The sequence below is a fragment of the Camelina sativa genome, chromosome 10 (assembly GCF_030686135.1).
Source record: "Camelina sativa cultivar CO46 ecotype springtype chromosome 10, ASM3068613v1".
Lineage (NCBI taxonomy): Eukaryota > Viridiplantae > Streptophyta > Magnoliopsida > Brassicales > Brassicaceae > Camelina > Camelina sativa.
In genome coordinates this window covers 3,827,774-3,841,374 of record NC_141889.1, presented here as the reverse complement: position 1 = coordinate 3,841,374, position 13,601 = coordinate 3,827,774, and the positions used below count along the sequence as shown (strand labels likewise).

At 34.9% G+C, this 13,601-nt stretch overlaps 1 protein-coding gene and 1 long non-coding RNA gene across 3 annotated transcripts; both read right to left on the bottom strand.

Moving 5' to 3' along the window:
* Nucleotides 1–1,624: 1,624 nt before the first annotated feature.
* On the bottom strand, nucleotides 1,625–4,315 carry LOC104717000 (uncharacterized). Of its 2 annotated transcripts, XR_015568955.1 has the most exons (4): nucleotides 3,729–4,315; nucleotides 2,417–2,510; nucleotides 2,024–2,172; nucleotides 1,625–1,884 (listed from the first exon to the last, which is right to left on the bottom strand). It is a non-coding gene; the product is annotated as an uncharacterized LOC104717000 (long non-coding RNA). The 2 variants fall into 2 exon arrangements; XR_756168.3 differs by lacking the exon at nucleotides 3,729–4,315 and having other exon boundaries at nucleotides 2,417–2,555.
* Nucleotides 4,316–7,212: 2,897 nt separating this feature from the next.
* LOC104716999 (sister chromatid cohesion protein PDS5 homolog C) lies at nucleotides 7,213–12,920 on the bottom strand. Its single transcript, XM_087470079.1, has 14 exons — nucleotides 12,340–12,920; nucleotides 11,491–11,694; nucleotides 11,222–11,403; nucleotides 10,759–10,885; nucleotides 10,485–10,676; nucleotides 10,340–10,378; nucleotides 9,376–10,230; nucleotides 9,173–9,286; nucleotides 8,926–8,999; nucleotides 8,701–8,752; nucleotides 8,460–8,543; nucleotides 8,334–8,383; nucleotides 8,175–8,234; nucleotides 7,213–8,084 (listed from the first exon to the last, which is right to left on the bottom strand). Exons 1-14 carry the CDS (start codon nucleotides 12,439–12,441, stop codon nucleotides 7,586–7,588), a joined length of 2,634 nt encoding a protein of 877 aa, XP_087326205.1. The 5' UTR covers nucleotides 12,442–12,920; the 3' UTR covers nucleotides 7,213–7,585.
* Nucleotides 12,921–13,601: the final 681 nt, after the last annotated feature.

Genomic DNA, 13,601 nt, shown 5'->3' with positions numbered 1-13,601 from the left:
TTTTTTGTCAGGATTTTTTTTTTCTTCTGAAAGCTTACTTTAATTTGTAAGAATTAATTTGTTTTTGTACATGTTACCTTTTATAATTTGTCTCCATCACCTCAAGATTTTAAAAATCACGAAGACTCGTCAATATAATTTGTAAAAGTTAATAGCTAAAGTTTTATTAAAATATGTCCACATGACAAAACAAAAGACTATATATATAGCTTCTATAGAACAACACACATTTACACGCGAACTAAAAATATGTTTTAGTCAAATAGTGAAAAGTTCGTTTCGCTATTAAACTATTTTGCCACTGTGATTACTTAATTATAAGTTAAACATAGCAAATTAAAGCAAACAATCGGCTAATGCCTATGGTGTAGGCTTTAGCTCCCTTTTTATGGGGTTAAAAAATACTAACAAAAAACGTCTTTTTAAAGTAAATTAACGTATAACCCGGAAATACATTATACCAAAAAAAATTTGTTTGAAAGTAATAAATCTCCTCTCATGTGATATACTTATTTGGCTCCCTAATATAGATGGTTAAGTACCACAAATTATTTTTTAAAACACGTTCTGGGATATATGTCAGCCCTAAACCGGCTCTCGTTTCAAGGATCCTACTCCTTTTAAATGACAGCGATAAAGTGGATAGAAACGGTTCGTACGGCTGACCATTGGTTCATACGTAGTTCCTTTCTTCATTGAGACTTGGTTTAATTTTTGGCTCCTAAGTTTTTTTTTTGTTTTTTAATGTGCCCAGCATAAAATTTGGGCTGGATTATTTTAGATATCTGCATTTTTAATAGAATATCCGTTGATGAAAGAAAAGAAATTTCCAAACATCTGACTCACAATCTCAAAGAATCTGAAATACGTTTAAAACCTTACAGTGACATCATTAACTTCACTGCTAGGAACAAAAAAAAAAAAATAGTATAAAAAATGTGATCAGTGATTGGCCACACATGAACTAGTCGGTGAAAGCCAAAAATTAAACAATGCTAATTTTGGATTAGTCATTTGTATCGGTTTCTAAAAACATCAGTTAATATATTACATGTTACTGACAAGGCAAAGTCAGACTTCTATACGATAAGCAGCGAGAGATATTTTCTATGGTAAAGTTTGAAGGAGCAATTAAAATATGTAATTTGCATGTTTTGACTTCTTTGTTAATTCATTCTGATATTGATAAAACTTTCTTTGACTTTTTGTATTGTTTGAAATGGCCGATTAGAGAGTACGCAAACTCTAATTACATATGCTTAACTAAAAAACTACACTCTTTAAGATCTGCAATGCAAATTTGCATATAATCAACTGATACTAGGATATTATTTCTTCCAACTAACTAAGAGATAAAAATCTAAAGCAATATTTTGACATAAAAAAAAACAAGGAAACAAAATATATGAGGAGGCATACCAAAGAAGAGCCAATTGCTAAGATATGTTTCCTTTTGACACAATCACACAACGTTTCTTTACATCGGTACATACTCAATTCCTTCCGCTTAGCTTGGACATGGTCAGGATTTAAATTTCAATTCCAATTTGACACATTCCGGATTCAAAATTTCAATTCCAATTACGTGTGATCAATTGATTATTATGGTATTCCTGCAGTGGACTTGTAGACCAATAATAACCCCATTCAGTTCCTACTAACCATAAAATAAGTCAAACACTGTTTACTCCCCGACTCTAACCTAGAACAAACACATACGTGACACACGCGACAATTAACTGATTAACCAAAGAACAAAAACTCTGAATTAATCAGCATCATATAACATATAAATAAGCTACGGAAAACAGCTTTGATCACAATAACTTCGCTTCAATATTTGCATCGGGCTGCGTCGAAAAATACGTTAAAGATCATCCACACCTGAAACAGAATAAACAGATATATCATCACAAGGTCGCTCGCAGCCCGTAACATAAAATAGCCCTACGATCAAGAGTCAAAACACACAATTGCTAAGCGATTGTACAATCTGTAAACTAATCAAGTTATAATTAATTACATTTGAAGTATACTCAAGGATTGTCCTTGCTCACACCAGAACCACTGATGACACCTTACATTCAAACTTATGTTCAAGCCTCCTCGATTATGCCTTCCTAACTCAACAAAACTGCACCATGTGACTCATAGTTTCCCATATAATTTAAACTGCAAAAAAAATAAAAAAATTTGGTGACATCTTATAACATCAGTGTAATGCAACAGATAAGTGCTCTGTAAACCATATTCCATTTACATATTTTACTTATGATGTCATGAGACATTTCCATTTACATATTTTACTTATGATGTCATGAGACATTTTCCATATCACTCATATCATTTTAGACTAATTTGAGAAGCTCAACCTCAACCGACTTGAGGTTTACCAATAATTGGTTAATGGTGATACCTTTCACAAGTATCGAGAAAGTACTATCCTTCTCTTGAAGAAACTAAAAAGCCAAATATCCTTCTCTTGAAGTACTATCCTTCTCCTGAAGAAACTAAAAAGCCAAATATGACCAATGATAGTAAGAACATACCTAAATGTGTCATATGGCTTCTTTGGTTTGCAAACACTGGAAAATGGAAACAAAGGAAAAAAAAATGACAAAACGAGAACACAGTGCATGACAAGATATATACAGCTACCAATTTCAAGAGACACAGTAATGAACGTTAAATGTTTTAACGAATTGTAGAACATTAATCAGCTCTTCAATGGAAAAAATCCCAATATTTTATTTTATACCTGCCATAAATATAAATAAAATAATTAAAATGAAACTTTGGAGTGTTTAGGCGTAAGAAAATGGGGAAAAAAAGAACTGAAAGTCATTCAAGTCAGAAAAGAATCACAATTTAATCATCTTTGCAAACTAGTGACGAAACACTTCAAATTACTATCAATTCCTTCTTCACAAATAGATCTACAAATCGCTTCCTAGATCTAACATTACTTATCAGGTTCAAAATTACTGGAAAGTTGTGGAAAAACACTCAATTTTTTTTTATCTTTGTAAGTCATTTTGAGTATTAGATGCAAATCAAAGAACATGTTCATAAATGAAGAAACAAACCCCACAAGAATATTCTCGCAAGATTCACAACTTGATCACATGGATTCGATGATATATAAATTAGATACCATCTATATGTAGTACAAACACATTAAGCTACGTATAATAGCCTAAATTAGAAACATAATTATATAAATGGAATCAAAATGTACGAGAGCATACAATATAAATAATACGTGTACAACAAACGACTAATCAACAACAATTTGACTATCATGAACAGTACTATTGCAAGATCCATGACTATACACAAGATATGATCATATGAAGCAAATAATATATCTACACATAGTTATGAATTAAGGGTCCATTTCACGGATTAAACCTGCGAATGAGAAACCAAAAAAGAAAGAAAGGAAAAGATAACCATATAATATTTACTTCGATCGAGACACATTGAAGATTCAAAAGAGTTAGGACCAGCCTAAGGAAAAACTAGGTTAACGTTAATGGTCCCATGTTAATCTCACTTAACCACGCCTTAAACTCATAGATTAAGGTTTCGATACTAATGATCTCATAAAATATAAAGTTCAACAAAGGAAAAAAAAACAAAAAGCAAACTCGCATGCAATTGGAAACCAAATCGATGGCAAAACAAGAACAAGCTTCATATAAATATCAAAGATCGTATCTACTTACCTTTGGAGAGATAAAGAACACAAGAGAGAGATGAGAACACAATTTAGAAGAAGAAAACGTGAACGGACCGAAACGGATCGGCGCCGGAATCTGACAGATAGAGCAGTGAGCACGCAAGAGAAGCAAAAGCATCGGACATGCAAAGTGCCTTTGTGTGCTCACTCTCTTCTGTCAGTTTCTATGCGTTTCTCTTTTAAATTTGTCCCAAAACTCACTCGTGACCCTCTTACCTTACCGACACGAATAGTGAGATTAGAGATCGAACATATGAAAGATGTATGAAAAGGATGAGACTTTGAAGCAGTTGAGTTAGATCTGAGGCGCTTTAGGGTAAGCAGAAACCAGAGAGAGAATAGATATTTATAATCGAAGGAGAAGAGGAAAGTTATTCATTTATAGATACGCTTTTGGAAAACAAATCTAGGGTTTTGACCAAATCGAGAGGAGAAATAAAAGTAAATTACCAAAACAGAAAGAACAAAAGGGAGAAGAGAGATATATTCGAGGAGAAGGATTTAGAATTAGAGGAGAGGAGAGGAGAAGAGAAGGAGAGGACGAATCTGTTGAAGAAGGAAACAAAAAACCTTATCTCTCTGTCTCTCACCCTCTTCAAGATAGAGTCTTATCTCTGTTTTTTTTTTTTTGGCTTTTGTCTGTTTCCTTCTCTCTCTCTTACATGCAATGGGACATATGTCTGAAGAGAGAGACATTTGACTGGAACGGATTGGTAAACAGTACCCATTGCAGTTTATAGTGGTCAATCTCATAACCTATAAACGGCAACGACAAGCCTAAGAAATTTTCTTGGATTTTGAGAAATAAATCTTGGTCTTTCACGATGTGAAGGAGAGATAAAAGTTAATACTCGTACTATTATAATTAGTTACTTTTTTCAGTTTACTTACTCGGCAAAAACACACATAAACAAAGACTTCTAGTTCTAGTAATGACAGTAATTTACTCTGCTTGACGCGTGTTAATGAAATTAGGGAGTCGGGGTATATCTACTTGTTATTAACAACTTTTGTGGGTTTATTTATTCTGCTTGACGCGTGTTAATGAAATTAGGGAGTCGGGGTATATCTACCAATTATTCCTCTCGGTTAATTCTCTTCTGAAATATACCGAATCGTTTTTTTTGTTATGCTAAATGCTGAGAATTGAATATAGTATTTGTGAACTGGAATAACTCATAAGGTGAATACTTCTAGAATATATTTATCATCATTTATCACCCACCCATAAAATTAGAAGGAAAAAAAAAGTATTTATTAATAAAATTTTAAAATAATACCATCAAGCAAAGATGGTGCTTCCCCAAAACATATACTCGCAAAAGAAGATTTTGTTCTAAAAGAATGGCTAAAGAATCTATATGCTGATCTTGTAAGACCACAAATGTGGAGTACCCTGTGTGTAACCCATTCATGGTCCTGCTTTTTTTGTTTTCAATATTCGCGTAAATAGTAGTTCTTTTTTCATGTTTTCTTCTTTCTTAGTTGTAATAAACTAATTTTTGGTCATGAGATTGGTATTAAAGTGGGATTAGAAGATTGTTTAGGGAGGAGATTAAAATTATTTATAAGTTAAGTTTATATGTTTAAGTTCCGCGAGGAACCATGTTTTATCCAAATATTTGTTTGTTCTGAAGCTAATTTCTAGCAAATAAATTATATAAAACTAAAACCTGCTAAAGTCACAAATATTTTACCTTTTTTCTTGTCATATATATATATCCTCTCGCGGATATATGGACGAATGTTTTTTATTCTAAATTTTGTTACCCCAACACTGAATCAGTTCGACTAATACTGTGCGAGGGGTTCATTTCTATATTAGGTTAAACTCTCGGATTTGATTTAAAAGAAAAAGTGAAAAACAGTTTGGGAAGGAAAGTAAGTTAAAAGAACCGCGTGAAGTGTGAAAAAAGGGTAACAGCTTTGTGTGTTCTGACCTAAGAATATATTCAAACACTCAAAAAGGACTGTCTACATTCATTGCTTCCCGATGACACAGAACATAACTCCGACTCTTTCCTTACGCAATAAAGATAATGTTATCTGAACAGCCCTGACTTTTTCTTCATACATAAAAAAAAAGGAAGCGAAGTCATGTATATAAAGAGTGGCGTATACCGACCGTATAGTACATATCTAAATTGTTATGTTTGGAGTTAGCCGAATATTTTTTGCTTAAATTATCCATTATATATGAGATATGAGTCATATGACTGAGTAGTATTCAATTCTATCTATAAAAATATGAAGAGCAAATGGTTTTAAAAATAAATCAGATAGAAAGTAAACTCATTTCTCCTCTCGGCCTATAGAAAGGGGGAAATAAGAATATTGGATCATGGTTCGTGGACCACATGTATCCCATCACCAATGAACCTCCATCTATTACACTTACATATATTATAATTATAATCTGATTTTACAAGCATAACAATAATGTTTCGCTTGTTAATGTCCAGATCTTGTTCTAATTAATACTGAAGTTTGTCTCTTTTCCTCTCTACCTGAAAACAAAAAAAACACAAAGGGGATGTATTGAAACAATGATTTTGGAAGATTTGATGGGATTTAGAAAATTTGGAATTTTGATAGATTTTAGGGGAGTTGATATGATTTATGGTAAAATTCTTTCAAATTCCACCTAAAACCATGAAATTTGTATTTTTGTATTTTTAACTAAACAAATCCTCCAAAATCCTCCAAAATCCCTAAAACTTATTAAAATCCAAATCCACAAACTGTTTTGAATAACAGTGGATTTCAAAGTAGATTTTTAAATCATCCGTTGAATAACAGTGGATTTCATGAGATTTTTTAAAATCCATGATTGAATAACATAGGATTTGTAACTTTTACACAAATCACTTAAAATGTCAAGTTGAATACACCCCCAAAAACAATGTATTGTATATTACTTGCAATTTTGATGCGTAATACAATACTAAAAATCCCACCGAAGACCTCAGATCTGATGGCCCTAGATTCTTATTGCAAGGCTGTTAATAGATTTGAAATTTGTTAAACCCTTCATCGATGTTTGAGTGTGACTATATAATAAACTAAAATGTAAATGGAATATTCCTTACATATGGAAGCAAACAAAGCATACACTAATCCTTTCAGGAATCTCCAAGCATCTCGCAATCCCACCATTTATACAATGCTTTTCTCAAGTCTTTGTTTAACTTAGAAACAATCCTTTGGTAGACTACTACTCGAAAAAAAAAAATGTTTAATCAAAAACTCAAAAGTTATTTGGCAAAATGTTTGGCCTAATAAGTGACTCTAGAAATTATAGTTAACGAATAAATAGCCAAAAGTGGCAAAGAATTAAAACGGTTTTCTTGACTAAGCGTAAAAGAAAAGACACAGCTCCTGACGAAAACACAAATACACATCAACTTGTTATCAACCTACATAAAATCCAAATTTCAATGATCATGATGGTCCGGGGAGAGAACTGCTAATAGTCGAAATGCGTTTAGAATTTATCTACCCAAATATTCTCTGCAGAACTCCATGGAGAGATAAATGAACGTGGGCCAAAAAAATAAAAATAACCAAAGCCAAGCTTACGTATCAACCTTAACACTACATAATGCTGATACCAAACCTAATTAAATAGAAAACCACCACTACGCTTCTTGTTTTAAAACAATTCTACACTTCTACTGCCCAAGACGACATCAAGTCTTCACCATTTTCTCACGGCCACCACCAACCCACCATTAGTCCATTACCACCACACACCATCACGCTTAGATTTGCACCTTAAGTTACATACTCATGATTGAAAAGAAAAAAAAGCGCAAGCCTTCTTCTCCTCAAAAGGCCAGACACTCATCGCTTCCTCTTCTTACCAGACTTTGCCTGACTTCCCTGCGACTTCCCTTTAGTTGCTGTTTCTTGCGCCTTCTCTTCAGATTCTGACTCCGTATCGCTCTCCTTGGCTTTGGAGGCAGGTGTCGATTTTGCTTTTCCCTTTCCTGTTTTGCTTTTCGCCGATGCAGATTTTCCAGGTCCTGACTTCGATTTTGGAGTTGTTGTAGTCTTGGACGTCTCTTCCTTTTTCTTAGATGAAGCTTTGGATGTGCCAGAGGCTCCTTGGTCATTTGATTTTCCCGATTTCGATACATTTTTCTTCAGCTTGCTGCTTCCTGATTTGGCAACGGTTTTTGGGGTTACCTCTTCCTCGCTCGACTCTTCAGAGCTATCCTCTTCTTCTCTGTCAGCTTCCTTCGAATCCTTTGGTTTGCTCTCTCTCTTGTCATCCTGGGATTTCTTTCCACTCTTGGCAGCAGAAGCAGCTTTAGACTTGCTTGATCCAGCTCCACCACCCCTGAACCATCAGAAGCATAGTATTACTCATTAGTAGAAAATCTTTGGAAACTTCAACACTTGTCAACTATTTGCTTTCAGTTTCATATACTTTTTCGTTGATGAATCCATCTTTGATTGCTTGCCTGTCTTAGCTTTCTTCTTCTGGGGCCTGCATGATGGCAAACAAATATCTCATAAAATGGATCATCACGTCTAGATATAACTTCCAGTGCGACATAAACAACAGAACTAAAGAAGTAACACATACGCTGTAGAGGCTTCTTTATCTTCATCCGTCTGATCCGCAGCTTCTTCATCCTGCTGACAGAAGTGCAAGTTACAGCAATGCGAAAAACAAAAAAAAGGCAGAGATGAATGAATTTCAATGCCTCACCTCTGACGATCCTGATTCATCCAGAAAATACCACTTCTGTTTCTTTAAGTTCAAGATTTCTTGATCGCCATCATCATAGCAAACCTGAAAACGAACATGGCAACAGCATAACGCAATTAAAATACAATAAAATGGCCTCAATCAAATGAAATAAATATGTACCGCTTCGGAGAGCATTCAATAGGCTAATTGTTCACCACAATCAAATGATTATCAAGGAAAGAGATAAAGTTCGGCTTACCAGATGTTTCTTCTTAGCAGAATCATACGAATTGACCACACCTTTATAATACCTGCGGTAAAAACTCAAAATTCATTTAGAAGCGTGGACAAAAAAAAAAATTGAACTATCCAAGGTGTTAGTCCAGACTCAGTTTTCTAATTGAAAACATAAAACAGACGAAAAGAAAATTGCCTTTTGTGTATATCAAATATAATTCCTAAGAAGAAAACACAAGATGCTTACGCTTGATCCATAGGCCACCAGACTTTGACCCTCGACCCAACTAAGTTTTCATCATGGTTTTGTAGATCAGATGCCTGCAAAGAAATTGTTTCAACATGAAAAAAATCTACAAGAAAAACTCGGACAGAGCACATGACTGGTACATTTAAAGAATAAAACAACAGAAGGGAACGTATGGATGGTCAAGGAAAAATATCTTCAACTGGAAGAGAATATGAAGCTGCTACGTGAAATTACAAAAACATACCTTCCCTTTCTCTAGACTTCGTTTTCTCTTTGTGTTTGTACTAGGACTTTCTTCTACTGGTTGCTTTGCTTCTTTCTTTGATTTTGAGGCTGACTTTCCAGCGGAAACAGCTGCCTGAAACACAATTGAAGTGTATTGGTAACAGTACAAGGAAAGGAAAGTCAGACATGTGTCGAATCAATACAGGTAAGGGAACTACTCACTTTTTCATTATCACCAGACGAAGTGTGTAATGACTCCTCTTCCATGGCGTTACCACGTCCTGGCTTTTTCTTATCGTCTTTTGGCTTTGTGGATTCTTGTGGACTATCACTCTCAACTGCTTTTTTCTCTGACTGCTTGGCTGCTTTTGTCTCAGTAGTGCTTTTCTTTGAAGGAGGAATTGTAGGCTTTGCTTTACTTGAAGAAGCAACCTTCTTTCCTGACTTTTTCGTCATTTGAGCCTCAGAAGTGTTTGGTTTTTCCGAAGCTTCTTCGGTAGCAATAGAAGCAGAAGGTTTGACCTCCTTTGTTGAGCTCTCCTTTTCCTTCTGGTTTGCAGTCTTCTTAGGGCAGCTTTGCTCAGGAAGATCCTCAGCCCTTGATGGAGAACTGGCATTGGTAGTTTCATCTGCTGATGTCTTAGATGGTGAAGCCTGCACGCTTGTTTTCTTCTCATTCTCAGAAGAAGTGGCTGCATTCACAGATGAATCATCAGGGGGCGAAGTTAACAAATCCTTGCTGTCCAGGAGTGCTGCAGGTTCAGTCTCCTCTTTGATATCTGAACTTCTTGATGAATCCGCCTGTTTGACAGGACTGGATTGGTTTTCTTTTTCCTTAATTTGATGTTCAACGTCAGTCTTCTCTTCAGAAGTTTTATCCAAGTCAGTGTTGCTCGGATTATCAAGTTGTTGGGGCTCATCTTTGGCACCCGTATTGTCTTGCTTCTTTGTGGAATCAGTATCAATGGAAGAATCATTCTGTTGGGCCACACCATTGCTAACTCCAGACTTACTAGATTCATCCTTAGGTGCATCAATTCGCTCAGGGGTACAAATATCTGCTGCCTTCTGTTTATCCTGTTTTGATTGGAACATCAAAATCAATTAACAATCCACTTAAACGAAAAGAGGAATGACATCTATATTTATTATACAAATAAACAAATTTAAGAAAAGAGAAACATGCCTCTACTTCCGCTTCCCTTGTTATATGACCTTGACTATCCTGGAGAGGAAAAACAAATGGAAGAACAGTATAAGAGCTAAGATATGCATATTCACCAAAAGTTGAGGCAGTGTGACAAGAAAACAAGTGAAAATTAAAGGCTTACTTCTTTTTCATTAGCAACAGCTTGGTCCTGCTGCAAAGCACTGAATGTCCCTTCACATATCGAAGCCACTATGTTACTATACTTATCTAAAGGGACACCCGACGATTTCACTGCTTGAGTCAGATACGTTTTGAGCTTGCTAGCACAGTTACTGAGAACTTTTTCTGCCAACCTCCGTGATACTTGAGAAACCTGGTGAGTGATGAAAAGTTAAAAGAGTTACGAAAGAGCAATGGTTGCTGATATAAAATCATTACGACGATCCATGTATTACCTCATCATCCTTTTTAACATAATAAAGAATTGGTGACAGCATCTCTGAAGGTATATCCTCGCTTTCCTCTAAAACGAGGGTCATAATGTTCTCCATAGATGAAAATACATTCCCTGAATGATGGTCCCTGAAAAGGAAAACAAACTTAACATCAGGCAAAAAATAATTTTTGGATATTGTACAAGCAAACATAAGCGACACACAATAGAAATGTTGTGAACTATATTCCAAGTACATAAAGTAAAGTAGCACATCTTAGTCCATGGAAAGGCAGAACGACATGATTGAAAATGGTATTGACAGAGAAAAACAACATCCATGAATCAATTGTGACATAAGGAACGACAGGGGAACAAACAAGTAGACAACAATTCCATGTATGTGTACTCTATGGACATTACATTACAACTTTAAAAGAAAAAAAAGGGTACAATTCTGAAGTAATGAATATAGTAGCTTGTACCTTATACCCTTGAGGAAATGCTGGAACATCTCAATAAGAAGTGCATCACACTCAAGATCCAACATCACAACACATGATCTGACCTTAGCCACAGTTTCAAGGATTGAGATCCTTTTGGAATAGGAACGGCTGGATTTGTCAACTAGATCTTCAAATGATGATACAATTAACTTGAATACTTCCTGTGCATGAAGTGAAGCAAAGAGTCAGTGACCAAATGGCATAAAGGCCATTTTCCTCCAAGAAAAGAATACCAAACAATAAGATACCTTCATCTGTTCATCATCGTAAGGAGCCTCGGGAGCAGTTATTCTAGTAATCTCACTGATGCAGGCAGCGACTGCAACTTTCACTTCAACCTCAGAATGCTTGAAGAGTTTTCCACCGACTAACGCTTTCATCAATGGAGAGAGTGCATTCTGCATTGAGTCAGGAGGTGACTGTTCAACCTCCGCTAGGCATAGGAAAAGTTTCTGCAGCAAAAAGTATATAAGGATCAACAAACTCCAAAATCACAACATCCCCACCACACTTGAAACTGGGTTAAAGATATAAAAGAGCATAGAAGCTATGGAGAAACTTAAACTTCATCATTCTTCTAGTACAAATTGATTCACACACTTGCTTAACATATAAGATTACCTGATATCAAACATAACAATACCAAACGAAATAATCCCCCCTGACTCATATTTTAACCACACATCCTTGCAAGATGAAACCAATTCAGTATAAAAAAAAACTACATTGGCAAGAGCAGAATTGTTCAGGCAGTCTATGTAAACCAGAACTCAATAACAAATCACATCCTAACTAGATGCATGCTCAAAAAACGCAGATTGAATGAGGGCACATCTAAATTTTATCAAAAACTGAGAAAAATCACCGTAACCAAGATTTCAAATGCAGGAATAGAGCATTGTGTAGGTAGTTTCACAGAGAAAAATTGAAGGAAACAGCAAAAAGGAGAAACGAAGAAGGACGCACTAGTCAAATCCAAATCAAGAAATCCACACTAAAACACATGCACACACTTAGCATTGCCACGAATCCCAAGAAGAACACCAAGAGAAAACACAGAAAAAGAAAAAAAAAAAAAAGAAGAAGAGAGAGCTCACGTCAAGGAGAGAAAGAAGCTCATCGACAGAAGAAGGTGGGTCAACAAGCTTAACCCCAGCTTCAAGAATCTGATTCTCGACCTCTTTATCAGAATCAGACATGACTCCCCTCTCCTTAGTTTCTCTTCTCTCTCTCTCTCTCTCTCTCTCTCTCTCTCTCTCTCTCGTTTCGATTCGGATGCGTATCTACAAATTAGATCTCTACAAACCCTAGATTCGGTAAACACACAGAGAGGACTCCTCAGCGTGAATAAGCTAAAGCCACCGTCGATTCCACAAATGAAAAGAGATGAGAAAGCTGGATTTGGCGGAGAAACAACGAGAAATCTCCCCCCTCCCCCCCCCCCCACAGTCACTGAAGAACACGCTAGGGTTTTCTCTTCTCTCTCTCTGTTTTTTTTTTTTTTTTTTCCCTTTTGTTTTCTCTCTCTCAATCTTCACAGTTTACACTTAAAAAAAAAAAAAGTAAATAAATTTTTTTCCCAAGACGCGAGAGGGCCTTAAGCGCCGTTAAAGATATATATAATGTTTACAAAAAAAAAAAAAAATTGAATGTATTAAATTTTGATGTACGGTTGGTCGTCTATGTTTGTTTTCTTCTCGTTTATATAAATGAAAAAAGGAATCCAAAAATCAAGGGGGAATCCAGTATTTACGATTTTTTACCTTTTCTGTGGATTTCACCTTAGATTATAAACTCTTGTTATTTAATTTCCTCACTTTCGAATCCGACTTTTTTTTTTTTTTTGGGAGAAATTTGTGCCGTTCGTTTTATTAACCAACAATATTAGAAAAATTACATGAAGCATACGAAAATTCAAAAAAAAAAATTAGAAAACACGACCGGTTGAACCGCTTCAGCATGAAATGGGATCAAATAATAGTTAAAAGATTTCTTTCTTCTTCTTTTTTTAAATCATAAAGAGAAATGTTTTACAGGTATAGAAAATATAATTTCATTATCCAAATTATTTTACAATTTGGTAGAATTATTTTTGTATTATAATGTTGTCACTTTTATTGTATTATATTCTATATATATGTTAGATTGTTTTTGACCAGATAATATGTTCAATGTTTCATATCAATACTGTTTTTGGAAGTATATATACAATTTTTTAAAAGATAACTGATAATTTTTTTTAATGTACATTGGCAAAGTGGGAGAAACTATATGGCTATTCATATTTGCTTCAACATAAGTTTGGTAAAATTTAAATATTTCAAATTAAATAAGATAGTCTCGTGATTTAATAACAAAA